General features: G+C 40.6%; 1 protein-coding gene and 1 long non-coding RNA gene across 2 annotated transcripts in view; one reads left to right on the top strand and one right to left on the bottom strand.

Moving 5' to 3' along the window:
- Window positions 1-291: 291 nt before the first annotated feature.
- The window catches only part of KLF13 (KLF transcription factor 13), a 37871-nt gene continuing 11165 nt past the window's right edge, over window positions 292-26997 (bottom strand). Inside the window, exon 2 of the mRNA XM_009681494.2 lies at window positions 292-5993. Within this exon, the coding sequence (XP_009679789.2) occupies window positions 5701-5993 (293 nt within the window). The 3' untranslated portion in view covers window positions 292-5700. The remainder of the gene's footprint in view (window positions 5994-26997) is intronic.
- LOC138068863 (uncharacterized) lies at window positions 17495-21823 on the top strand. Its single transcript, XR_011143698.1, has 3 exons — window positions 17495-17930; window positions 20622-20831; window positions 21141-21823. It is a non-coding gene; the product is annotated as an uncharacterized lncRNA (long non-coding RNA).

The raw sequence follows: 26997 nt of genomic DNA, 5'->3' as shown, positions 1-26997 counted from the left end.
AAAGGAAAGGAAAGCACCAGCTCTAACAAATACCCCAGCTCTAACAAAGGAATTTCACTACGCAACTACAAGATACCAGTCAAAGCAAAGGAGAGTACAAAACAAACACCACATAGACTTTGTCTCAATGATTAAAAAAAAAAATCCACTTTTTTAACAATAACGCTAGGCGAAATTTAAACAGATAAAAGATATTAAACAAGATATCAAACCTCAAACTAACAGAAGAAATATTTACTAGCTTCAGCTTTTTAACTGATACAAAGACAAGTAAATTAAGAGGAAAACCAATACTGCATAATTATAAGTTTTATTCTGGAAAATGTAAACGTCACTAACCATGCATACAAGTTAAGATGATATTTTACAGTTGTTAATCTTCCTCCTTTTTCCTTTTTTCTTCCTTTTTTACTGTTGTTGCATAGGACATTGTCACAATATATGATCTATGCAGTATAAAATACATAAAAAGTTACAGCAGAGCAAGAATAGATTAGCATATAACTGTACAACTGTAATACTTCAATGTAGTGATTTATAGAGTTGAAAAGTGACCCATGGAAGCACTGATGTGCTGTTGATAAAATCGTCCGGGTGAAGATGACACCAGTAGCATCGCAGTTCTCCGCAGCTGAAAGCACGCCTGTACACCGGCGCACGCGCGCACTGGCCGGCGCACGCCTTCTCCGTCACCCACAGAGGCGGGGGCACGTGAGCAGCACGTGTGCGTGCGCACGTCCCCGGCAGGCATTACGTACACCCGTAACCGCGGCTCTAACTAGAGATGAAACTCAACTGCAGATCTCGAAAAGGGCATCCAAACTTCCCAAAGGCAATGGTGTTTGAATCTAGCATTTTGGTTCAGACCCATTGCTAGCTATAATGAAATGGATACCTATTTTTGCTCTGTAGACATCCCTTCATTATTCTGTGTGTATATATACACTGCTGTGTGTTTATGTATAGACACACACATACTAAAAAAAATATACACATATATATGTATTTATATACATGTGCACGTTTCTATAAACCCATATATATACACATACATATATAAAACCTCTACCAGTGGATGGGCTCATGTCTTCTATATCCTTGTCTAGGGGGTAAACAAGTATAATTCAATTACTTTCTAGGCTGCCTAGGGCTATAGCTTTATCCCCAAAAGGTAAAAATACAGAAGTTCATCATACCATTCACTGACAGACTATATGTTAGCACCAAATGCACAAACAGATGGTGTAAGGGAGTAAAAGAGCACCTGAAAGTCAGTTTGTAGGCATCACGTGGTGAAACTAGTAAATCAAGTGGCTATGAAAAGGTAAGCTTTAAATACGCAGAGTCCATTTTCCTTACGCTTTGTTGATAAATTGCATTCCCCAAAACAAGGATGCATTTTGCACAGTTCAAATCCCAGAATTCATGACCAAGACCTGGACGGGGCCAGTCGTGAATCTGAATAACCAGACCCGGGTAAGCTCCTCACACAGCCGTTTCTTGGCCTGCCTGCCCGAAACACAAAAAGCACTGACCTTCTGGAAGGAGGCTGATGAGTTTTTAAAGCTCGATAGGGGCTCTCTGAGCTAAAAGTTAATGCAGTAAGGAGGGTGGGCTACATGCAGGAATTGGGTGTTACCATTAAACAGAGGCTTCTGATGTCTTGTTATAAAAATATACCTTTGCAGTTATGTATTGTAAACAGACACTACGCGCATGTTATAGAAGCAAAGAACAACTAATTTGCGGATGTATAAAGGTAAAGGGGCCTTCACACAATAAAATGTAGCTGCCTAGAGTTTACCAGGACTGCTTTCTAAGAAGCAGGAGGAGAACTGAATTCATGTGGCCATTAATGCACTTTAGGCCTTTGCACAAGATGAGGTTAATGGAAGGGGTGAATGAGTTTCTGAGAGCTAGCCTAAATTATATCAATAAAATTTGATTAGAAATCTGGAGGACGCTGATCTCTCATTTCTCTCTGTTTCCACAGAGTACAATTAGCATCTTGACCCTAAGATATGAGCTGTTAGTTTGGAGAGGTGGTGAGTAGCTTCGGTTTCAATTGAATGCTGGTAGTGAAGTGATTATTTTCATTTGTACCTTTTTCCTATCTCAAGGCAGCGCAGCTCAACTCTTAGAGAAGAAGCTAGAATCATGGGTGGGGAAAAGTAAACAAACATCAAGGGCTTTCTTAATACCAATAACCTGTTATTATGTTCTGAAATTAAAAAAAAAAAAACCAACCAAGGCAAGTCTGTGGTTTGTGAGAATCTACCTCAACAGATTACAGGGGAAAGTAGGAGGCAGAAGGAGAGAGAGATGTACTCCAGATGGAGGACTGAGAAGTGTTTCCTGAGTGTGCAGTACTTGCTGCTGTGCCAGGAGACTGTTTTAGATCAGACCATTGGATGAAGCAACAGAAGGTCGCTTTGGATAAGCCCCCAGACTTCAAAACATAATTCAAGCTATTCAGACTTCCCATGTCTGTAAATCTCAGGAGGAGCAATCATGAGAATAGCGTCTTATGACCTTGCTGGCACTTCTGCTCCTAAGTAGATGCTGGAAAACCCAAAACTCTCTCTTTACACGTGAGAATATGGAGAGAAGTTTTGTTCACATTCAATTTTGAAAACTAGTGGTTTGGAATTCATCATTGTATCCTAAAACTAGCATTTATTAAACATTTAATGGAGATTTTTGAAGCTCTAGTTAGGATACTAGAACACGCTAATCTGACCGTCCACATAACTCTCTCTGAGGTGTTTACAGCTAAAACATAAAAATTTTAAAGTTGTAAAGGCAAATGTCAGAGAATTTCCCAAAAGTATAGCTATGTTGACTACATATCGACTCACAGCCTTCTCATTAGACAAACTGAGCTGCAAAATCAGCTTTGAATCAGTATTTTCTCCCCATTTAATCTTGGAGAATTATTAATAATTTATGTGAAGAAAATATGTAACAATATTTAGCTTACTGTTTGAGTTAAAGATCACCTGGTTCTTGCATGATTCAGAATAGGTTATCCCATAATCTCAGTATGCTATAACCTGGTGGGAATACTCTTGCTCCAAAACATTTGTTTGTAAAGTACCTACATTCCATTGATTCACGCTGAATATTATGCCCCTACATAAATAGACTGGAGTGGATCTTTCTTTGCTAAAGAAATTAAATGATGCTTTCGTTGCAGGGGATGATTTTATAACAAACTGAGTTGGAATGCAAAGCTTGTAATTTTTGGTGATATTTAGTTCTCCTTTGTTTTCATTTTTTTCCTCATATCCTTCTATTAAGATGTAATGAGAAACGTGTATTTTATGAATTGTTTTAAAGTATGTGCACAAGGCACCACTGACCTGTAGAACTCCTTTAGCTAGATATCTTAATTGCCCCTATACTAACTACAGCACAAAAGCACTTTTATCAGTCACAGAAATGATTGGAATGTGAATTCCTATTACCTGAATTGTATCAAACTGTTAATAATGTGTATCTCAGCAGATGAGTTAAAAAAAACAAAGAATAAATGAAATTTATAGAGGTAAACAGATCTGGCTTTCCCCTAATCCACAGTGGTTAGGCAACTCATTACACAAATTCAACAATACTTGTCTTCTTGCAAAAAAATCTTGCTATGTTTCATTTTCTTTATACCAAAGAGTAAAATTTTGCCTAGCTTGGCTTAGAATTCAAAAGGAGAAAATCATGATTTTATAAAGGTGAAATCCAAAGCAAATAAACATGAAAAAATACTGAAATATCTGCACTTTGAACTGTTTTAAAGTTTTTATCCATATAACTGACAGAATGCTTAGTATTAGAAATAATGTAAATATTATGGAAGTACCTATGAAACTACTTACAAATCTATGTTAGCCTCTCACAGTTAATATACAGTACAAAAAAACTTGCAAAACTGGATCAATGCAAAGCAGCAAGTAAGATACAGATTCATCTGGAACATGGAGGCATCCACTTCAAATCAAACAGCAGATTTGGTGTACTGAGTTTCTTTTCACTGTGCTACACTTGACTGCATTTATACCCTACAGTATTGTTAATACAAAAAAGAAGAAACTCCAGAATCAAAAAGACCTAAAATTCTGATATGCACCATCTGAGTGAGCCAAGCGAATGAAAGCGTACTTGTTGCCAATGAGGTCTCTAGTACAGCACAATGCTCTGGTCTTTTGCTGTATTCTCTACCATATAAAACATAGAAATCTACCTTCTAGTGCTCTATCTAGAGCTCGGTATTTGAAAATTATTGAAAAATAGCCAAGATTCCCTTTTTGTTTTTAAGCAGTTATTCAGAAAAGCAAGAGCCCTTCTTTATGCTGGCATGTGTATATACGAGAAACCTGAAGTACTGCTGAGCTAAAATGCCATTTTTTTTAACACTTAGAAATCCATTTTTTTTTTTCCAGTCAGAAGATATGTTATGATGATTTTTGTTTCGTTTCACCAGTGACCACGATTGTGATGCAACAAGATACAGAAACTCTGTCTTAGGCAATTTGTCTTCCTAAGATACAGCTGTACAGTAGGTAAGTACCTTGATAAAAGTTCTGATGGGCATTGGTTCAGCTATGCTATTTCCCTAGTTCATTAAAAAAAAAAAAAGAATGAAAGAAGAATAAAGTTGTTCAAGTCAGTGTGGTTTGATGTGAATATTTTGTTGGTCCCATACTGAACAGGCAGTGCAGAGAGCTTAATAACTTGGAGAAAGAGAAGACTGAATGCCTCCAGAATGCCTTGCCACCTTGCAGGAAAATGTTACCCAGTGTAAATGTGTTTCCTCCTGTTTATGTTGCTTATTTAAGGCATCTTGTTTAGAACTTTTTCTTGGAATTTTATCTGGCATTAAATAACCAAAAAAAAAAAAGTTTATCAACCTCACAGAGATTTTTGCAGTAGGAAGTTGGTTTTAGAGCATCTTCAGCATGAAGTGAAAAGACGGCTTGCTACCAAAAGCAGAGGGTGGCTTGAAGAAAGAAAGAAGACTCCTGTTTGGATGCTTCCCATTGTAGGTGTGTAACCAGGAAATCGAGCAATGGAAGAGTCTGGTACGACATTCCAGTACTGGTTTGGTTTCTGGTTTGTTTGTTTGTTTGTTTATTTTTTCCCCAGTGTGTGAAAGAACCTAACAAAAAGCTTTCTGAGTGCAAATATATTTACAGAGTAAGGCTGTGGTTAGGGTGCGTCTTCATTGTAATTATTGTGTAACATAAATATCCATCCCTGAGAAAGGAGAAGGGGGACACAATCCGACAGTTGATTTGTAAGTGTATGTATGCTCATGTTGTGCAATCTGGTCTTACAAAACTATTTTGACACCTGAGGTGAAGTGTTTTTTTTTTCTTTTTTAGATTTTCTTATAAAGAATAATCAAGAGGATTTGTTTACGGTTATAAAATGGATGAATTGAGACAGCAGGAGTCACAAAGTGGAACACTTAAGTCCATCTGTCCATGAGGTTAGAATGGCCACTTGTGTGGCCGGTAAAGAAAATTTCTCTGGAAATTGCAGTGGGAGGCAGCTATGTACTGATTTAAAAAAAAAAAAAAAAAAAAAAAAAAGGAGAGGGGGAACAAACTGGGGGAGAAGCAATAGAGTTTTTAAAATGTGTGCAACACAAATGAAACTCCACAATAGATAACAGAGGCAAAGTGCTGACATCCAGTGCAGGTAGATCTACGGGGAACTGGCGGGGCTAATCGTGGGGCTGGAGGCATCCGAGCGGCTGTAGTCACTGACAGACCCTGTCCTGGAGCTGCTCCCGCTTCGCCTCTTGAGCATGCTGGGGTGGAAGTTGGCATGCCGACGGGCGTGCTTCGTCAGGTGGTCGCTGCGCATGAAGCGCTTCTCGCAGAGAGGGCAGCTGAACTTCTTTTCTCCAGTGTGAGTGCGGTAATGGCGGGCCAGCTCATCGGAGCGAGCAAACTTCTTGTTGCACCCTTGCCAGTTGCATTCAAAAGGCCGCTCGCCTGCAGAAAGAGAAGATGGCATGATTAGAAGCATTAGCAATGTCTCCTATTTTTTTTTTTATATACAAAAGGTAGAACAAAAAAGGTTGGGAGCAAGACAGATGCCACCTGTCACTAAATGGAAGGAGCTGGTGTTATTATCCTGAAACAGGAGAAAAAATGGACCCCAGCCAGCCTTCAATCTGAGCAGCCAATAATCTGTTTTAAGTTCAGAAATTCAGCCATAACATTTATCTCTAGGATCTACTTAATAGGCTCCTGCTCAGAAAAAAGAGACCTGGGGTTTCTTTTTTCCTCTGTTTATGAAGCCTCCAAGAAATTTCCACAGCCAAATCTCAGTTTGTTAATGAGCAGGCAAAGGCAATAATTTTCCAAATAGGATTTGGGTCAAAAGTAAGGACACAGCAAGTGTCCCTGATGTAAACTTCCTTGACTGCTTAGGAGAAAGAACAAGGCACATTAGACCAATTGCTCTGGAGGCTGTTCTGCTGATTTTTTTGGGCTACACCAACAACCGCAATGCATAACACAATGGTTGTATCTGTGCAGTACCCAAAGGGAGAGAGATTTTTGTATGGACATCCGTGAATCCCTCCTCCTAAGAGATCTGCAAGAGGTAAGACGAGGTTGTTGTCAGTTGCCTTCCACTGAACTGCAGCTTAAAAGCTTAGGGGCCCAAACTTGGGAAAAAAAAAAAAAAAGCGCACACAACTGGTTTAATGGATAAACTTTTGTTGGATAAAAAACCCGTGCAAATCCCTTCAATGTCAGATATTTTCCAAAGAATAAAGCTCCTATTTCTTAGATGCCTAATTTTTAAAGAGATTGCTATGGTACTGACCATACGCAGCAGCCTGGGGCAGAATATGTACAGTTTCTGCATCCCAGCTATATCCCTCTTGCTGAGCTTAGGGCTGGTGAGGAAGCCTTTGACTACAGCAGGCCCTGGGTGTGGAGCGCTGGGAGAGCACCCTCCTGGGCCCTCTCCTGTAAACTCTCAGGAACTTGTCTCATTCGCCTGATAGAAATATCAGTGGAGCAAATACATTTTGGCTGTGTTTTGGCTGTGTTTGGCGCGTATCCAGTCACTGGTTGGGTATGCTGCTGCCTATGGCAAGACATGTCAGTCATCCCTGTTGGGTGACCAGATTCCTGAGTCTTTTCCCTATGTTTTGGCCATGCAACAGATGTACTACTGTGACAACTGGTACCCTTGGGAAGAAGAGCAACAAGAAGTGGGCTGACAGCTGGATCTGGCCTGCAGGTTTGACTCTTCTCATTCCTGAGCTGTGGCATCTTTTTTGGTAAGGCAATGGTCTTTGGATCCTATTTTTTGCCTAAGTTAATTTTCTCTGTGTTTGTTTTCATTATAAATGGGATCAGCAACTATTATTCACTAGAAAGATTGTCCCATGCAATGGCTGCTTTTTGGAAAGGAAGGCAAGTGTTAACATGCAATGTTTGCTTCTGCTGTTGACAATGCCACGAAGCACAGAGAAAATGTTACCTTTTCTGCTGATCAGCTAGCATGGCATCAGCTGTTCTTTTCTGTCTCACATTTGGTAACCAGGAGTGGGCACAACAGTCCAGTTCCTAACGAGGGAAGAGGTACTGGAGCCGGGTTGTATAAGATCTGTGTTACCCAGCACTAGCAATGAGGTGATGAAGGTATTGCATCACCTACCTCCTCCTTTCCCCACTGCGCATCACCCATAGCTGGGAATGCTCAGGTTCACACTCACCAGCTTGACTTTGATGTTAATGAGATGGTGGTGATACCTGCTCTGCGAGCCAAAGAAAAACGTGGCAGTGCACCTTTCTGCCACACTTTCTCTGCTCTTGCCTGTTATCCTTCTTCCTAGGAACTTTTTTTTTTTTTTCAGTCCTCTCTAGTCTTGATTCATATCTTCTTGGTAGTAGCCTTTAAGTTTTTTGGCCAAGTGATTTTCCCTTCCCAGGACTGACTGACAGCGGGCCTCGCTCTAGTAGTGACGCCGAGTTTTCTAGAGTGCTTCCCAGCTTTGCTGAGGTTTAGCAATACCTCCTCAAAGAAAAGCTGTATTGTGAGGAAAAGCCGGATGCCTCGCGTAAAGATACTAGAGTCATTATTGTTTTTTAAAAAATTAGCATGCAGTCAGGAACAGAGTTGCCTTGGGGTATTAATTAAGAAAAGATCTAGCTGCTGCTCCAAAACCTCACATGGAAATTCACAGGCTGTCGCCAGTCTCATCTCTCAAACAGAAGGGATGTGGTTTTCTGTGCAGGCAAGTTATATAAAGGTCCTTTTACTGGCAGTAAAGCAATCAACAGAATGAGAGATTATATGAATTGATTGCCTAATCTCATCAGGGAACATGTAGCCACAATACAGCTCTCTTGCATAAGCACTAACCCATGGACACGGTGTACTCAGCCCAGAGCTTTCACCACTGAAGCGGCTGCATCTGCACACCACATCTCAGATTCCAAAGCTGTAGTCTAGGCAATGCTGAAGTCAGAATTTTCTTTATATAATGAGTGCAGAATCTAATCCTACAAATCACTGTGGAAATGTCATACAGTATCTTTGTAGCAGGAAACATGCCAAGCATGTGAATGTGTATACAGGTAATCTTAATGTTACACCTTGGCAGCGGGAATTCTTTTGTGTTTAATGAGCATTGGTAGCAGGTCTGGAAGAGAGATAAGTCTCCAAAAAATAAACTGCTATGCTTGAAATAAAGCAAATAAAGAAATTCAGGCGTCTCTATTCTTCAGAGAGGCAGGCAAGAGGTGCCTTTCAAAGGTGATGGATATCGTATTTCATCACAGTTTCAAATAGGCTGAATCTCCATGTTCCAAATCCAACTATACTGTACCTTTCTTCTCTGCCAGAGAACATGACATCACAAAACTTCTGTTTAGAGTTACACAAGCTGGTGGAAAAACATCACATTTAACGTCAGTTGAATTTAGCTCTTAATTCAGAATTACACAAGCAGGAACATTTTTGGCTTCTTCCTGAACTCCACCCGGGCCAAAGGAAAAAATGTGTGTAGAGCTGCATTCAAGAAACCCAGAACACTCTTCGAGCTGCAGTGAGTGAGATCTGCAGGTACACCAGCTTCTGAATTCATTCAGCGGCACAGACCTAGCTACTCACGCTCCTTACGCTGTCTGCCAGAGCACACCGCCAAAGGAACAGCAGCATTGCCTGGGCTATAAAAAAAATTAAAATTGTATCTCACTTACTGGAAAGGATTCAGAAGCAAGTGGGGCCAGTCTGTTCTTATAAATTTTATGTAAAAGTCCTTTGTATTATTCTACATTTCTTAACCGTTATTTATATTGATGCAACAATACGTGGTCATGGGAAACAAGAGCTGCAGAGATGGTGGAACCCGCTCTGATACCTACTTGATAAGCTAAGCTGGATTTGCTCCGTACTTTCAGTCCATTGTTCGCTTTACCCCGATCCACATATAGCTTCGAGTGACACTCCTATACAGTCCCTGGAGCAATCTGCTTTCTGTTTCACTAGCTCATCTGGATGATATCCAGGGTTTGAACGGCAGTTAAAAGAATGAGACTATGTACTGTGTAGGTTTCAGTGTGTTTAAAAAATAACCTACAAACGACTGAGATGACAAACAGGTTGTGAGACACCATCCATTCTCAGAACTACAATGTAAGATTAGGCAATCATATCTGAACAACTTAAAATGGGATATCCACTGTCCTACAGATTAGAGCAATAGTAAATCAGATCAGTTATTGGAGCCCATTCTTTCAGTTTAACTCATGTATTAATTCTGCATGTTGCGTGTCTATCTTCAAGCAAATGCCAAGGTCATGCAGTAACAGAGAAATGCTGTATATCTTGGGACTTCCAGGAGTGACTGCAAAGCCAGAAACAGTTGTCTGTGTGATCTTTCACCTGTTCTGCTGCTTCACGGAACAGAACTGCATGTTGTCATGAAAACAGAGTAGAAACCTGAGCACGCCATTGCGTGCTATTCTTGAATTTCTACATTTTTATATACATAATTAAGGGTATATTTGGAAAGACAGATCAGCAGGCTGGGTGGGGAGGATGAGGGACAGACAGTTAAACGGAGATGTGACTGAAGCACCCTTCCTCCAAGAGAGGAAATGCTACCCTGGGAAAAAACATTCAGCCAAGCAGTCTGTTTCTTGAGACTGGCTGATATTAAAAAAGAAAAAAAAAAAAACCATTCTTCAATAGCACGGACATGCATTTAGGAATATTTTCATTTCTGTTAATCTCTTGTTTACAAACAGGCTCTCTTGAATAGCTGAAAAACAAGCCCTTAACCTTCTGAGTGCAAGAGAGAGAATAACGCGTAGCTTCGATGTTATGCAAATGGCAGTTTCTTTATCAAGTATTTAAAAGAGGGAAAAAGAACCCCAAAGTTTCAGATGTCCAAATTCCTATAAAAGGAAACCAGGCAGTTCTAAATTCATGACTGAGGAGGGGCTCATTTCTTAATCGAAAAAGGCACTGCCATCTTGTAACCTGCTTTTGTGCATCTGTCTGTCCAACACAATGTCTTGGCTAACTTCACCAAATCTGGCAGAGTAAAGAACTCAGAAATATTAAGTTCTGTTGGCTCCACGAAAAAGGAATAGAGGAGATCCTAGTAATGTTCTCACTGAAAAGAAAACCTGCAGGGTGAGTTTGACTGTCATTAGATTCCAGAAACCCAGCATGGGAGAGAGTTAAGCATGCCCCAAATCTGAGAAAGGCTCCAGAGTTCAGGCGTTCTTCGACACTGGGACACAATGCTCCCTCTGAACCCGGGACACGGAGCAGCGACGCGCTGGGCTGCATTAGGGTCTGCTGACAGACGTGCGCCTGACCCTGCTGTTTTCATTGCCAGGGATGTGGGTTTTTTTAGGAACTTGAATTCTCTTCTCAGGTTTCCAGCAGACGTGTACCCAGGCATCAAGTACAACCTCACTTTAAAGTGTGGGCACCTTTATTTTAATCTTAACAAATCCAGTCATGAAACTGGCAGATTCTTAGCTCTTCTGTTTTCTGAGCGCACAGGGAACTACTGCAAGTGAAACTGGGCAGGAGCCGCAACAGCTACTGTAATGTCCATTTAAATCCATGTTATATTTTCTATACCTTAACATTCATGGGGACAACTGAGACATACACGAATCTTTCTTCAAAGGGGAATTTCAAAGGTGCAAGTTTATGTTTTAAATGAATGCGTGCTACTGTTTGCTCTGGAAGAGCTTGCATTATTCCATCTAGGAGCAGAAACCGCACCATGTGACTCATCTGTATAACCACCGCTGACCAGAGCAACTCAAATACCAAATGATAAACACACAATTCAGCTACTAGGACGATAATGGCTATAACGCCAGAGAAACAGAAGTAGTGCAAATTCCCTCCCCTAGCGTTAACCACAGCCAGCTCCTCCCAAGAACCAAAATAACTGATTTGGTATGTTCCACAGGGTTATCTGATCCTGCTTTAAAACATCACCCTTCACTTTCACCATAATGGAAACTATTGTATTTTTTTCAGAGATTAGATTTTATCAGTCACATTCCAGGTTTTTATTTCAAGCCTGTTCAATAATGTCAGGCAGATCTTAAATCTCATTTTTCAGTAACTTTAGCTACCTTACTGCAATGTATTTTCATCAGCCACAATTTCATTATCTTTTCTCAAGGTACAATAATTCTAGCTTTTTTAGGCTTTCCTCTTCCAGGATACGCAATCCATCACAGAATCTTTTTTGTTGTCTAAAACGTGCATGCCCCAAATTACTGAGTCCCTCTTTGAGCAGGGGTGCCCAAGCTGGACTGCTCTGTGTGCTTGAGTCTCTAGCACTTAGCGCTTTTTAAATATCCATATTTCTTATCCTGTATTTTTGCACAGTGAATTAAGACTCTGAAATTTGTACCTGTTACCTTTACCAACTCATCTTCTGCCTACCATGTTAACTCCTGTTGGAGTCTCGTTTGGTCCCCATGTTATTTCTGCTGACGTGAGGCACGTCTCTCCACGAGCAGCACCTGAGGCTCCGGGCTCCACCTCCAGCCAGAGCCCCGGCCCAGACCCCCGCACACACAGCCTGTAAGTAGCCGAACGTCAAGGTCCAGCAGGAATCTTAAAACAAATTGGCTTTAAAATGAAAGGGCCATAAATTTAATGAAAAGAAATATTGCTGCCGTTTTTGCTAAGGTTTTGAATAAAAGACTGAAATAAAGGCTAGGGCTACGTGGATAATTTATTTTTTGATTCATTGTCTCAACTGAAAAACTAAAAAAACCTTTGAAACGTGGATGAGTTTTGCTTCTCAGCAAACCATGAATCCCACAGTCATTTTATTTTTGTTTGACCCAAACGTTTTTTAACACCTTTTTAATTCTTTTAAGCTTTGGGGACAATTTTCAACATAATGATAATGCTAATCTGTAATGAATCAATGAAACATGTTATCGCAACTTTTCCGGAAAAAAAAAAAGGCCTAAACTATTTGCAGAATTTAACTTGCGTATAATCCTGTTCTTCAAAAAAGAGAACAAACTGTTTGTCACAAGTATAGTTTGTCTAGCTTTATTTAAAATTTTTTTTTGTTCTTGGAGCTGTCATGTTGAACAGATTAAATGGAAAGCTCCCTTTTCACAGATACTTCTGTATGTTAGGTATTTGCTTTCTAACTTAAAAAGAAATGCAAAGTTATTAACATTCTTTATTAAATTTCTTGGCAGCTTTCCCCCTGTGAAGATTGAATGCCTGGGATTTTTTATTGGGTGACTAACTGGAGGTCTGGATATTGATCTTGTAAGAGGACAATCTCATTTGTGATTTCAACAATTGTTTAGCTCAGATTTTTCCTCTTCTTATTCCTATTTCAATGTAAGTTTTGGAAACGGATTATCATCCCATTTTTCCACTAGACCTCCTGCTGTTTATAACCACAGTGGATTCTCAAAGGCAGCCAGCAAGGGTAGGCCAACAAGCAGAGCACAAGGACCATGCAAGTCTCTCCTCCCCTTCTCAGAGAAATCTTGGAATACTTTTTAGGTCTGTGTTGAGAGTGTGAATGAGAGATGCCTTCTAGCACCGTAGCGGGCCCAGGGAGTCTTAGGTGATTCCCTGCAAAGTAGGAGGAACTTATTTTCCACTCTCATGATAAGCTACTTTGGTGTCCATGTACATTTTTCTTCCTGAGCCATTTTGCAAACTGTTGGTAAGAATGATGCAGCCCTTCAAAATGCTGTATCTGTTTTGAGTTCTCCTTTCAAAAGTAAAAAGATGCATAACTTTCTACTCTACTGCCTCCTAGTCGCCTTGCTGAATTCTGAGTCCTAGAGGCAGACAAGAAATGTAACTCCTATCCAAGCAGAATTTCAGCCTTGCACTGCAAGTGCAAATTGTGGTACTAGTACATTGAGTTGTCTGATTGCAGATGATGAGTAAGGATGGCAATTACTGAAGTTTCCAGGTTAGTTTTGAAGGCGGAAAAATCAAGTACATGTTTGCAGGTACAAGGTTAATTTGTAAAATGCTAATACAAAATTTGAGTTGTGCAATTCCATCCATATTTGTGGACTGAAGTTTAGAGACAAATAGTATATGCATTGCCTCACTCTAAAACAATGTCTTTTCACATCTACAACAGAGTTTTCCTCCAGGCTTTGTGTACCTTGAAAAAAAGCAATGAGCACTTGCAAAACTTCTGTGAGCACAAGGACCTGGCACTTCTGATCCCCCCTTACCTTCTCAGGCGAGCTCTATGGAGTAGCACTGCGTAGCTGCAAATAAACATTTCTTTCCCACAGAATATATAAGTGGTGAGGACACTGTTAAGTGCCTCTAAAAATACTTAAGTGACTTTCCAAAGGATTCAGAATAAGCCATGGCAGAGCAGGAACTAGACTCCAGGAACTGATTTATAGCTAGACCTATTATACTCTCTTCCCACCTCTGAACAGACTTTCTTTTTTTCTGACACACATGCAAACACTGATTTCATGAAGTCTGCATAGAGATCACACAAGTGTGATAGGTGTGATTCTTGCTGTCATATGTTTAATGAATATATTGTCACTGCCCAACCTTACGATGCTTGTCTATTTGTACTCTTATCAGGAGGGCAGATGACAGATTAAACAGTGGCTCACAGAAAGTTTGCATTAACTACCTGTCCTGTTGGACTGTTCCAGGGAAAATCACATACAGCTCTGAAGCATTAAACACTTCAAATGAGTTATTACATTTTTGATAGCTCTGCACCTCTCAAAAAAGAAAACTCACAGAGAGCAAGTTACGAAACTAAATGGGATCTCATTTCCCGAAGACAGTTAGTAAAGTGTCAGTTTGGCTTCATTTGTTGCCTATGTGCAAATACTTCCAGCTGCATTTTTGCACTTAGTTAAGTCATAGCTTTATATAATAAAAAGACATTCTGCAGAAATGTAGTTCAGACTACTGTTGTCACCAACACAGAGTATTCTGCCTAATGTGGAACTCTGCCCCTCTGTAGAAACTATTTTTAACCAAAAACATTAGAAAGATTAACCTCAGTTGCAGCTTAAAAGCTTTACCAGAATACAAATACTAGTAGGCCTACTACCTAGGCCAAGAGGCTGCAAAAGAGCCATAAAATCTTAAGCTTCAGGGCACCAGTTAATTTCCATAAATAGCAGTAAAGAAAGTTGTCACCACTTCCCCCAACTTACAATTAGTCCCTTGCTCTATGGAGGGTTCAGTCTTGTTTCAGATCAAGCATTTGTCACTTGACACGCTGCTAAACGCAGGACCAGAAACAGTATCTCGTTCACCCCTACCAGTATGGCAAAGAAGCAACCTACCCAAGGTCCATGCCAAAAAGACCAAGTGTATTTCCAAACTTACATACGTTAATGATCTTTTCTAGATTGAAATAGATTGTTACAGTTCCATGGATACTTACAGAGTGAATTGTATTTTGTTTTTCTTCCCTCTAGCTACGTTTATCTTTTGGTATCTCTCTCTGTCTCACTCTCACTCTCTGCTAGGCTCTGCTAGAAAATGGGGAATCCTGCTGGGCAATTGAGAAATTCAGTTCTTTCCTATAGCTTGAGGACCATAGATATAGGTCACTAAAAGTCCTTTGGGAATGCCGTGGTTTGCAGTTCACATCAACGTCTGCAGACCTGAGCACTGCGAGTCTGATGGTACAGGTTTTACTGTACTTTTATATCAAGATACATCACACCTGTCATCTCTAATATTAGGCTTTCTCCTCTGCAGTTTCTCAGTTCCTGGATTCTGAAGAGTTCACACTTTAGCTCGTCTTCCTTCCTCGCGCAACCCCTCCCTGGCTTGTATCTTCCTTCCTCTTTTGAACTACAAATATCAGTTGTGCTGGACCAGAGGCTTGTGAAGCTCTTAAGTCAGCTATATAGACTACATCAAAGCTGGGTCTGCATAAGCATAACTGTGCTTGTTGTGTATGTTAAAGGAGTCTTCCTTTGAAACACATTCAGATACAAAATCACTAGATTCAGTACAGCCAACACTTTAGCTTTCAGGAAAAGTCATTTTATGGGGTCCAGAAGATGATAGAAATGATAGGCGTTTTTGTAGACGGTTGAAGCCTGTAGCAATGTCATAAATGTATAGATGCAGATCACTGAAACATCCTCTCTATTAGAAGTAGCAGAAGCATCTGAAGCTGCTTTCGCTAAGAGACTGAACTCAGCTGAATAAAGCATTGAAGCAAAGGTGCTTTTATAACTTTCTGAATAATTAATGTAACCTGCCATATGCTCACCACTTCGGTAAGAAATGTGTACATCTGACAACTCCATTTGATGCATCAGTAGAGCCTAGTGGGGTAGAAAAGCCAGCAAAAAGACAACTCTGAAACTAAGGCTGAGAAAGTATAAGTGAGGGAACAGAGATATGCAGTATTTCCAAACACTCCTCTGGCTTAGAGATTCCTCTGCGTTAGTCTAGCCACATGTCACAGGCTATCTTCACTTACTAGCAAAATTCACTCTAATCTCATGAAAAACAGTGAGGGGAGATGAGTACACTGTTTGTCTTTGCTGTCCTCCCCAGCTTCCCATCACAGAACTACTGGCAGCCACCATAAGAAGGTAAAGAAACAATATTCCTGTGGTATCTAAAGCAGTGAGATTTAGCAAAACAGTTCTGAATAATCTCTTCATATGCATGCTGTTGTGAAAATGCATAATGCATCATATCTGAGTTTCTGCTCTCCTTTCTTGTCTTTGTAAATTATTACCAAGAGTGAGACACGAGTGTGAGGCCTTTGTATATGCTAGCCAGCTGGCAAACAGCACAGTTGTATGGCAGCATCCTTTACTTATTGAAATGATATATATTACGTGAATTATTCAGCACACTCAGGACAGCACTCCGTGCAACAGGGTCTCACAGCGAGGCTACCTCTGCTCTACCCATGTCAGTCTGCTTTGCCTACAATGACAAACTGTTTTTCTCCCATACAGTGAAGCTATATTCTTGCCTCTCCAAGGAGCTAACGATTGTGTAATTCACATCATCATCTGCTTTGTGCCTAAGCTTGCTAGAGAAAGTTCTCATTTAAAAGACAGGTATTTCTTTAGCTAGCTTTTCTCTAGCCACAGCTGTTTTGTGTCTGAGATTGTAAATAAGGTCAGTTACAGACTAGAAGAGAGGGAACAGATGGTGGTAAAGGACAGTGTCAGACAAATGTCACCATTGCAGCCATCCCTGTCCTCACTAGGGTGAAGTGGGGCATGGTTAAAAGGAACTCAGGAGAGTAACAGAGAAGAGCGCGAGAGAGCACAGAAAAGGGCTTGCTGCAGGCGAGCCTGTGGCCTCGCAGGGAAGCCAGCCTTGGTGCTTGCTCCGTGCGCTCCTGGCCGCTTCTGGAACAACTATAAACCATATCAGTCTCACCGGAAGCTCTTCCAGAACAAATACAGTAAGTTTAAACTGGGATCTTAGTATCGTTTCTACCATTTATACTAGGTCTTTCGTACACTCTGATTAGCTGCTGTAAATGCTGCTTGACTTCACAACTCTTGCTGGGCGGACAGGAGGAAGGATGCCTTTCCAGGCTAGGTCAGTGAACAAAACACTCGCTCTCTGCTAGTTTCCATCTGCTCTCTTCCCTGGTCCCAAGCAGCACTGTGGGGAAAGCCAGGATGCCTCATGAGGCTGGGCATCAGGTGTGGCATTTTCCTCTCCACCTTCACTTTTCCTTTCTGATGTTCTTAGCAAAGCATTTCGGGGTTGGGGGCAGCTGATCATTTACAAACTCAGTAAGAGGAATTCTTTCTGCTATCTTGATGGCTAGCAAAAACAACAGATAACTTAATGGTAGCAACTGCATTACTGCTGTATCTTCTGTTGGCCTTGTCCAAATCTACATATGTAATATGTACATATTGTAATATGTACAAATATGTAATATGCACATATGTAATATGTACAAATCTACATATGTATTTCCCTTGACTTTTTTCCATCATACTTGCTGTAGTCTGCTACCTGATTGCATTGACAGTATGTACATTTTCAATGCACTATCTCTATTGCATAGAGATAGTCTGTACAATTGCAAAGAATCAAAACTTCAGCTACCTCTTATAAAGCTGGGGCTCCAATAGCCAGAAGAAACCCTTGTGAGTAATAGTAGCGTTATATGATTGTAAGAGATGGTGTTTACAACGCATTGCAATTTCAAACATAAGATATACATCTTACAGTTCCATATGGATTCATCGTTCCCATTTAATGCCTCTCTCTTGTTGATTTTACCTTAACCGTAATGCATAACGCTGACCATGGCCATCTCCTTCCCTAGCGTTCTGAGACACAAGCAAAGTCAAGGCCTCCCATCTAAGACAAGAGGTAGGACGCCGATGAGGTCAGAAACTGCTTACCCTCACAGGGGAAACCTCTCTGACTAGGTGAGTGTGCACACCCTGTCTCCCCATAGCAATGACTGCTATCAATCATGCTGCTGTTAAGCATCATGCCTCTGTTTACATAGACTTTTGCAGCATCCCATATAAAAGCAGCATTTATTTCCCCTGCTGCTGGAATCTGAGTAAACAACGCTATTTTATTGAGCACCGATGACAAGCCCAATGCTTGAAAAATGAAAAAAGACAGCCTCAGCGCTGAAGAGCTTATATTCTAAAACAATGCAACCTAAATGTTGGGTTTTCTGTCAAGGTTAAGGCCCTGCAATTGCTGTATGCAATTTCTGTTTGGTAAACATAGAACTCCTACTGAATCTCCTTATCTTTGAGGCATGAAATCCTAGACCATTTCAGGGCTTAATAAAGGAGCTGAAATGCCGCTATCTTAAAAGATCAGCATCTTCAAATTGATGTTGTCCCTCCTGTGGCTTGTTCCAAGGATGGAGATCAATAACTGACCCTTTGACTTTTGCACTTAAATGCAAGATAATTAAATTGCATTACGCTGAAATGATGAAGGGCTGAATTCTGGGGAGAGGAAAATGTGTCTTAGCTATGTATCATTTCCAAACCACACTGAAGTATCAGACTCTTAGCAAAGAGAGGATCTCTAGGGCCTAGTATAGTACCCCTTAATTACTGTATTTCTCTGCTTTGTTGTTCTACTCCGTTCTGTGAATGTAAGGAAGGGAAATGACCATTAAAACCTTTAGTGTGAATAGAAAATAACAGAAAGAAACACCATAAGTACAGCCTCTAAACACACCTGGGTATTACTGAGTGAAAAAACTAAAAAGAGGGGGATTTTTATCCTTTTCTATGGATCAATTATACTTTTGATAAAAATACTTCAGAAGTATACTAGGGCTGCAAAGCCAAAAACTGTAAGTGCTAATCAGCAAATGTGACCTATTGCATCAGCCCAGCAAAGGAATTTCAGCCTAGAATTCTTGCCTCAAGCCAAAACCTTGTTGAGCAAGAGGCTCTCTTCATTCCTCATGTACAAAGCTTATGTCTTCAGCACAGGTCAGGGAAGTCTGGCCTGTTATGGTTTTAGTCCCTGTTACATTAATGAAGCTCTATGGGGTTTTGTTCTTCTTTTTTTGGAAATGTTAATAAACTAATTCAAGCCTCTTAAAGTGATAAGGGACTGGGGGAGGGCTTTCCAAACATATGCGATAAAAATATAGTGCTCCTACCAAATGAATGCATGTAAAATCTGAAAAGGAAAATAATAACATGGATCCTAATGAATATATGTGTTGATTGAGATCTTGTTTAGTCATGTATAGTCCCAAGTACATAACACGTGCCAACATACTGATTTGTCGTGTGCTACAAGCTGAGGATTTGGACTGCACCACTCCCCCTCTCTTAGAGTAAATAAGGAGATTAATGAAAATGTTATGCAGACAGCAGCTGAAGCCAAGGAAGGAAACTCCCCAGCCTTGATTCTTCATCCTCCAGGAGGGGGGAAAAAATCCTCCCCACAGCTGACACATCTACACCAAATGTGTCTACAGGGAATGTGTAGTTAAGGTACCAACAGACACACAAGGTTTCCATTACAAGCTGCTGCCTGGATCTCTGCCCTGCTGCCCGAGAACCGCTCAGCCTGTTACCCAGCCCACTCTGCAAGCACCAAACAGCCCCCCATCAGGCTGCCCCCCAGCAGCAACACGGGAGCTCCGCGGAGCGTTATGCTCTTGGGCACACTCTCTTCCTCCAGCCCACTGTTACAGGGGAAAAAAAGATTATATGTTCACTACAGAAGGACAATTCCCCCTCTTCTTCCAATATGTGCTGTCACCTCTTGAAGCCTAGGATTATGTACCAACAGAGCTGACAGGGTAACTGCCAAGTTAGTTACGTAGTCTTTACACGGGAAAAATTATATGGGTAGCAGAACTAACCAGTAGGTACTCCCGGAGGGTAGCAAAAATGCAACGTAGTCATTTCTCAGTGTCTCAGCTGCCTCTTTGGAGGTTCTCTTGCCAAGGTATCTCCAGAGAGAACTGTGCTCCCTTACTGACAGGTGACGACCTGTCCTCCCTCAGAGTGGGACACAGCTTGTTCCTTACTAAAGCCCACCATTCTTCTCTCTCTACCTGAAAATCCTGTTATCTACTGCTGGATTGAAGTTGGAAAACTGTAGTTAGTTTAGGTGATCTTAGCTTGTGATGTATCTAAGTTCTGATCACTGTGGGAGCTTGAAAGTTAGACCAAACCGAAAGCCTCCGACCTGAAGATACCTATATTGCAAGAATGCTTGAAAGCAAATGGAACCACCCCAGGCCATCCCTGTCTATACAATACAGAAACTACCTCTGTAGCAGTTTAAACAATGCTGTCAATGAAAGTTTACCTCATAAATAATTTTTTGTGGTGGATTTCATCCAAAATTTGCATGGCAATTTTTCTACTCTCTGGTACAGCAATTGAAATGTTTTAAGTTGGAGAGCAGCTGAATAGCTAATGACAAGCTATATGCATCTGGTGTGAATTGTGAGTGAATCCATGCTGAAACTGTGAAACTTTGGCTCTGGGAGCTGTTACCCAGCAGCTGCCTGAATAATTGCAAAGGAAGAATCATATGACTTGATGAATCAGTCTTTTCTCTGATCATTGTGGTGACATAGCAATGATTTTTTTATTATTCTGTTCTATTAACAATAGAAAAGTGCTTGTAAGAAAAAGGCGTATGAAATTAATGACAAGCTGTCCTGCTATGCAAAATAAAAGACCAGAGTATTCTTCACCTACAATTGAGACCTGCGCTTCATTTATCTGAACTCTGGAAGATGTTGAATATGATCTGCCACCTACTGAAGTTCACATACTTCATGTGAACTTCACATACTTCATCAAGTCGCATAGACTTTAAGGGTAAGTTATGACATTTTATGTGCGTAGCACCTCCCAGAATTTGGGGACTGGACGAGAAGCCAAGCAAATAGAAGTTAGTTAAGTTGCCCTTAGCTGCAACTGCAAAATGTCTCTTTGTGAACTTTACAGTTTTTTAATCAATAACCTCACCGTAACACAGCATGCATGAAATGTGGGATGTCAGGGTTTATAAGCAGAGCAGATGTTTTACAGCACAGTGTCACAGTCTGGTACTGTGCGTTTATTACTACTGCATGGAGGAGAGAGGGAGTGGGATTTTCATTTTATTTTTATTCTGATTCTGGACAGATTATTGTGCTGGAGACCAAGGTGGTACTGAAGCAGTTTATGAGCACCAGCCAACGACCATATGGAGCATCCAGCTACAGGCAAGGGGCAGCCCTGGGAAGTAGTTTTACGGGCCGATAATCAAACAGTAGGTCTGTGTTCCGACTGCCTGACACCAAGCAGCTGCCATTCAACGTATACATAAATCCATCACATTCACTTTAGAAAATCTCCTGTCCAGATTGTAAAGCCACACGTGCCATTTCAAACAGGATTCAGGTTTTTGTTTTTTAATATAGGAATCAGATTCTATGAAAACAGTTTTAGTCATATTCTGATGTGCTCACTTTTGGAGTAGGTCACCTTTTTAGAAAAGACAATGTTTCCAGTTAACAGCTCTGGCAAGCTGCACTCATATACCCAGTTCTGACAATATCTTCCCTATTTTCCATCTACTCATCTAGCAGTCTCCTTTAATCAGTTTCTTTTCAAGACCACCCACCTTTCTCTCACAGCTGTACGAAAAGAAAAAAAAGAGCAAGTTACCTGCTCCTTTCTAGTGTCAATTTGCTTTTCATTCTTTTTTAATGCCTTAGTTTTTTAAAACTACAAACGTGTATAAGCAGACACAGAAAGACATCTAGATGTCTTTCTCACATATAAGTAGAAAATAAAAAGAGATAGTTTTCAGCAGTTATCATGGATCTGGTTGTCTTTTAATTTTGGCTGTCTTAAATTTTTAATCACTGGAGAGAACTTGAAGGGATGTACACCCAGTCCTCTAAAAATCAGGCTCCTATCCAATGTCTCAAGCTGTTTCTAAAAGCACGTGTGACCACCTTGGTCATATTCTATACAAAATAGAAATAAATGGTTATTCATAAGATGTTGCTATGAGATTGCCTTAGACTTCCTCCTTAGACAGACTTGCCAAGCAACTTCTCCCTAAGTCTGCAAGACCACAGGCATCAACGAACCATGTGGAGGGGGACATCTCTTGCAACAGAAGACCGGCTGCTTTGTTGGACTGCAGCAGAGGAGCAGTACTGCTCGAGCACCATTACTCTTAGCGTAACACCCAGGTGCAGCACAGCTCCTGTAACCTCTCTATGTGTTATGAGCATTTTGCAGGACAGCTTGTTTGCAGGATCACAGACTGGCCTCACCTGCTGTGTCTGACGTGTGGGGTCACAGCGTAGGAGAGAGGGCATGGTGAGTGCTGGAAATGAATGAAAGAAACATGCGGTTGTGGAGGAAGATAAGTCAGGAGCCAATTACCTGCCTGAGTACGGCCCTGGATGCGAAACATAACTGAAATGCTAAGATACTAAGTGGAAGACGGGCATGTTTCAAAGGTAGCTTTGTCAATGGTATGTTGGTATACACAACTTTGAAAACACCCCTCTTTACTTTTGAAGTAACTATCTAATTGTACGCTCACATTTAGGAATCAACTGGATTCTATTTCTCAAAGTAGTATTGGAAGGAACAGTTTTCCTGTTTCAAAATCTAACAAATTAATATACAAACACTGCTTCTTTATCAAACATAACTGTTTTCCCTTGTAAAGCCTTGTTTATGTCTTCATGGCTTGCCTTTACAGAAGAGTCTAGCAGTTAAACCAGTTATGCCTCAATATAAAATGTGGCTTACACTTAAGGAATCATGCTAGAAGGGCTGCTGGGGCACCATCATCTTCTTTAAAAGCACTCACTATAAAAGCTTCTAGATGTGTAAATCACTTTACGTGTGAGTGATTTCTTAGCAGAGGTTCGGCGTTCTACAGACCACACATCATGTAAGGATGCAGCTGCTGTAACAGGCAGACAAATTAAGAGTAGAAAGATCCCTATTACTTGCCAAAACATAAATTACTAGTGCCCCGGGCACGTTTATTCATGCTCAGGTTCACTTTCTCATTTAAGAAGCGAACAGGTCTACTCTCTAGAGTAAGCCTGTTGATTTGGGTGAGGAGAGGAAACTTGCTGCCTTTCTTCGAGATGCTGTACCTGTTTCCTGCGTATGCAACAAGTTGACCACACTTTGCATGCCCAAAGCCAAAGGGGCTAATGAAATACTCTGCAAAATACAGGATTTTAATGTTGCTAGAGATATTCAGGAGAAGAACAGAAAATGCAGATTATTTTAAACTATTACTATGAAATTCTAACACACTGTTTATCCCTGCCACATAAGTCTGTAGGCTCCTCAAAAAGCTCGTGCAAAGGACATAGTAACTCCTCCTTTGCAAAAGGTCGCACAAGTCCCCAGCTGTTCTTACTTCCATTTGGACTCCTGGCCAGTCTGGTTCTGACGTCTGGGAACTACAAAATGACTTGAAGCTGCCTTCCTGTCTGTACGCCTACCTCCCGCTGAGCACAACTCAGTCAGCCACGCTGGGGGCTCGGGCTGCGATTCAGGAATTGCAGTATGCAGAGCTGCAAGGTTCATTTCAGTAATCAGGCAGTTCTGTTACAACACACTGACTGTAAATAAAACCAAAGAAAATAGGAATTGCAGCTTCGTGTGCTCTGTTGTATCCTGTGTTAGCTTTGGGGAACTGAGCTATTCTGACTATTGCTATTGCAGCTTGACACTGCCAAACAGGAGTTTTATTTTCCTACAAAAGATGTGATGCAGAGCATACTTTGATTTTGAACTTCAGCCAGTTCTTTGAAATTTGTTTCTCATTTCTTTTGAAAGAAAACTTTCTGCAGCTCAAATTTAGTACTATTGCTCTTAGTGAATAACAGACAAATAAAAGAAAATCTCAATCTTAGGGAAAATGACATACCATTACACTACCACAAATTGGTATGCATTTACCATTTTGTGCAGAAGACACATAACCTCAGTATTGTGAAGGTATATACACACTGCTGTCTGCACACATATGGATACACGTTTGTAAATCACCTTTTTAACTTCTCCATGCGGTCGCTAAAGGCTGTAAATGCTGTAGGAGAACAATTTCATCATTCTGGATAAGGCAGGTAAGGCCTGTTTCCATGCCCTGGTATATGGGAGAAGGGACTGGACGCTAGGAAAGTGCATGTAACACAGAAGCAGGAGGGAGTAGAGCTGATCATTCACTGGCCACTGCTGTGTCTGCACAGTTCTGTGCAGGCGGTAAGGAGCTGCAACTGCGTTTTATAATGAGAGGAGTCAAGCACAAGCTTAATTTAAGAACATTTATGTAATAGAGAAAATCAAAGGCGGTCTGATTTCTAAGTGAAAAAACAATCGTGCATTGGAAGTTGTGGTTGTTCTTACTGATTTGTCCTTGAAACTGCAACAAACTAGGACTCAAATGAAAAGCATGCTAACGCAACACACTGCTTCACAAAGGGAACACCACAGAACCTCCCGCTTGCACAGAACCTATACGACTGCTATAGCCTCTCTTTGACTACTACTTTGACAAGACAGTAAGCGATAACTTTTTTGTATTTCTTTGCAAATGAGAGGGGAGCTCAGTTCCTCCAAAGCATCCAAAGAAGAAAAACTGTCAGGTGTATCACATCAGTTCCTCACCTTTCTAACAGAAATTCATCTAAACGTCTAAGCAAACAATGTTCTTACTAACATCAGACAAACATAGCTTGTACCAAATGAGTTAAGTCTCTTGTTGACCTGTAGAACCTACTACGAACAGCAGTGATCATAACCAGTTTACAATGTAGATGTACAGTATAGAAATGTATAGTATTCCCTGGACTTGAAGTCCAAGAAACACTCTTAAGAAACGGCAAAATCAAATTGCCATCGACTACCACAAGTGATTACGTCCAACTCTGAAAAACTCACATGGGAGAAAGTGTGCCTAAGAGGCACACAAAACAACTGCTGGGGTCCTGGAGTGGTCAAGCCCCATGGATTGCCTTGTAAAACAGAGCTGATATTGATTGAAGGAGAAAAGCTTTAGAAAAGATACGCATAGATGCACAGGTATTGTATGCTAACAACATTGTCAAAAATACCACGTCTGTAATTCACCAACAAGGTTTGAGTTTAGCAGCACAAAGTAGGGTACTGATGATGATAGCTCATCGCAAAGTGCAGTTACTCATGATAAACAGCAAACATTTGTCAGACATTATTCTCTCAGACCTTTCTTCTGTAACCTATTAGATACTTAATGAAAAAAAAGTAATTTTTAAGGTTTAGTGATTTGTACATTCAAAAGACAGTATATCGCATACAGAAATTGAATTATGTTCCTTTAAACTGTCTGTAAGAACACCAGAGTCAAGGATGAGAGAAGAGAGGGAGAAGAATTCTTTTACCTAAAAGTTGGTGTTAGGCTAGGCAGGGGGGACTGCTCAAATCCATATTATTTTACCCCATCATGTATTTATTTGAAGAGCTGAGCTATGACTTTTATTGTTTATTTTACAGAGCCCTAAAACTTCAAAGAATTAATATCAACCTGTTAAACAATCTCATTTTAAATGACAGAGAAGAAAAAAGGAAATACCAAGTCCAAGATCTAGGTTTAAAAGAGTATATCATTACAGAGGTGATTTTCCTTCGATAAGGTCAGTGACCTTGTTTTCTCTAGAGGCAGCACTGCTCAAAAAATTTCACATGCAGAAATGCAGAGAAAACAAGTGAGTTCTACATGGCTTTTCATCAACAAACAATGTTAGTGACAAAGTCTCTAAAAATGAATAGTCCTTCCCTGTCTAGGACCCTGTGATATGAGTCAGGTGAGCGCTTACACTCGCAGAGAAACAGCAGGTTTGCTGAGTCCCTGGTGCTTGCCAGAAATGCTGGTCGTTTCCATATACAGAAGCTGCTGTAAGAAACAGAATGACAAGATGCAGGTCTCTCCCTTGAACATAAAAGAGCACCCTGTGGGGCCTCCTGAAACTTTGCTGAGAAGATGCTGCTGCTGAACATCTGGGTTTTGATAAGCAGTGTTTAGAAGCTGTTTCTCATTACCGTTTTGTCTCTGGATTACGTAATGAGAGCTCTATAGAGTATCACATTAGACAATAAGGTGTCTGACAATCATGTTGCTAAACACATTTCATTTGTATGTTTCCCAGTTGGATAAGTCTGGAAAGAGGTTCATGGTAAAGCATTTGTGCTTGTTGCACAAGCTTTGCTTACTTCAGTGAACACAGCAAAGAAGATAGATAACACCGTAGCCTGCCCAACCAGCTCGTCCTCTGAAAGTCACCACTTGTTAATTAAAATAGCTCTCCAAAGTTAGATTTCCACCTCTCCTAAATTCCAAGCTCCAACAGATGCTGGGTTAAATCACGTCTGATTTGGTCACTGAGATGATGCCGTTAATGATATCGCTCCACTGACTGAAAGGAAGTGCCAACATAACAAAATTCATTCCAATGGGAAGCAAAAGTAGAGAAAAGTGGTTGAAGACTCTCTTGGCACAGATAAAGTAATTACTCCCATCTTGTGTGCTACATCAACCCACTTGCACACGAGATACTAACAAACCTGTGAAATGTAATTGAGGGGAATGCGTGTTGAGTAGCATTGTGTCCCCAGACTATCCAGTTATGTTCCCATTAGAATACCGTGCTTCTATAGGCTTTTCGTAAGTCATTGTATTGGTAGTACAGAGCAGCTGTGACGCTTATCTACAGTTTTCTATTGCTTGAAAATTGTCTTAAACATTTTTTGTGATGTAAATATCAAAGTTCTACTGAGTTGTTCTTTGACTTGAGGGTTATACAGATTACTTGGGATCTACACCATAGATGAAGCTGACTGAAAAATCATGGGTTCAAATACCGTATATAAAAGCTGAACAAACAGAAGTAAGAGAATTGTTCTAGCTCAATATGAATTACCCAGAAAAGATGGTACAGAAGATGAAATAGAAAGACCTGTGCTTTTTGCACGCTTG

This window comes from Struthio camelus, chromosome 12, assembly GCF_040807025.1.
Source record: "Struthio camelus isolate bStrCam1 chromosome 12, bStrCam1.hap1, whole genome shotgun sequence".
NCBI lineage: Eukaryota > Metazoa > Chordata > Aves > Struthioniformes > Struthionidae > Struthio > Struthio camelus.
The sequence above is the reverse complement of the archived record's forward strand: the minus strand, read 5'-3'. Positions and strand labels throughout refer to the sequence as shown.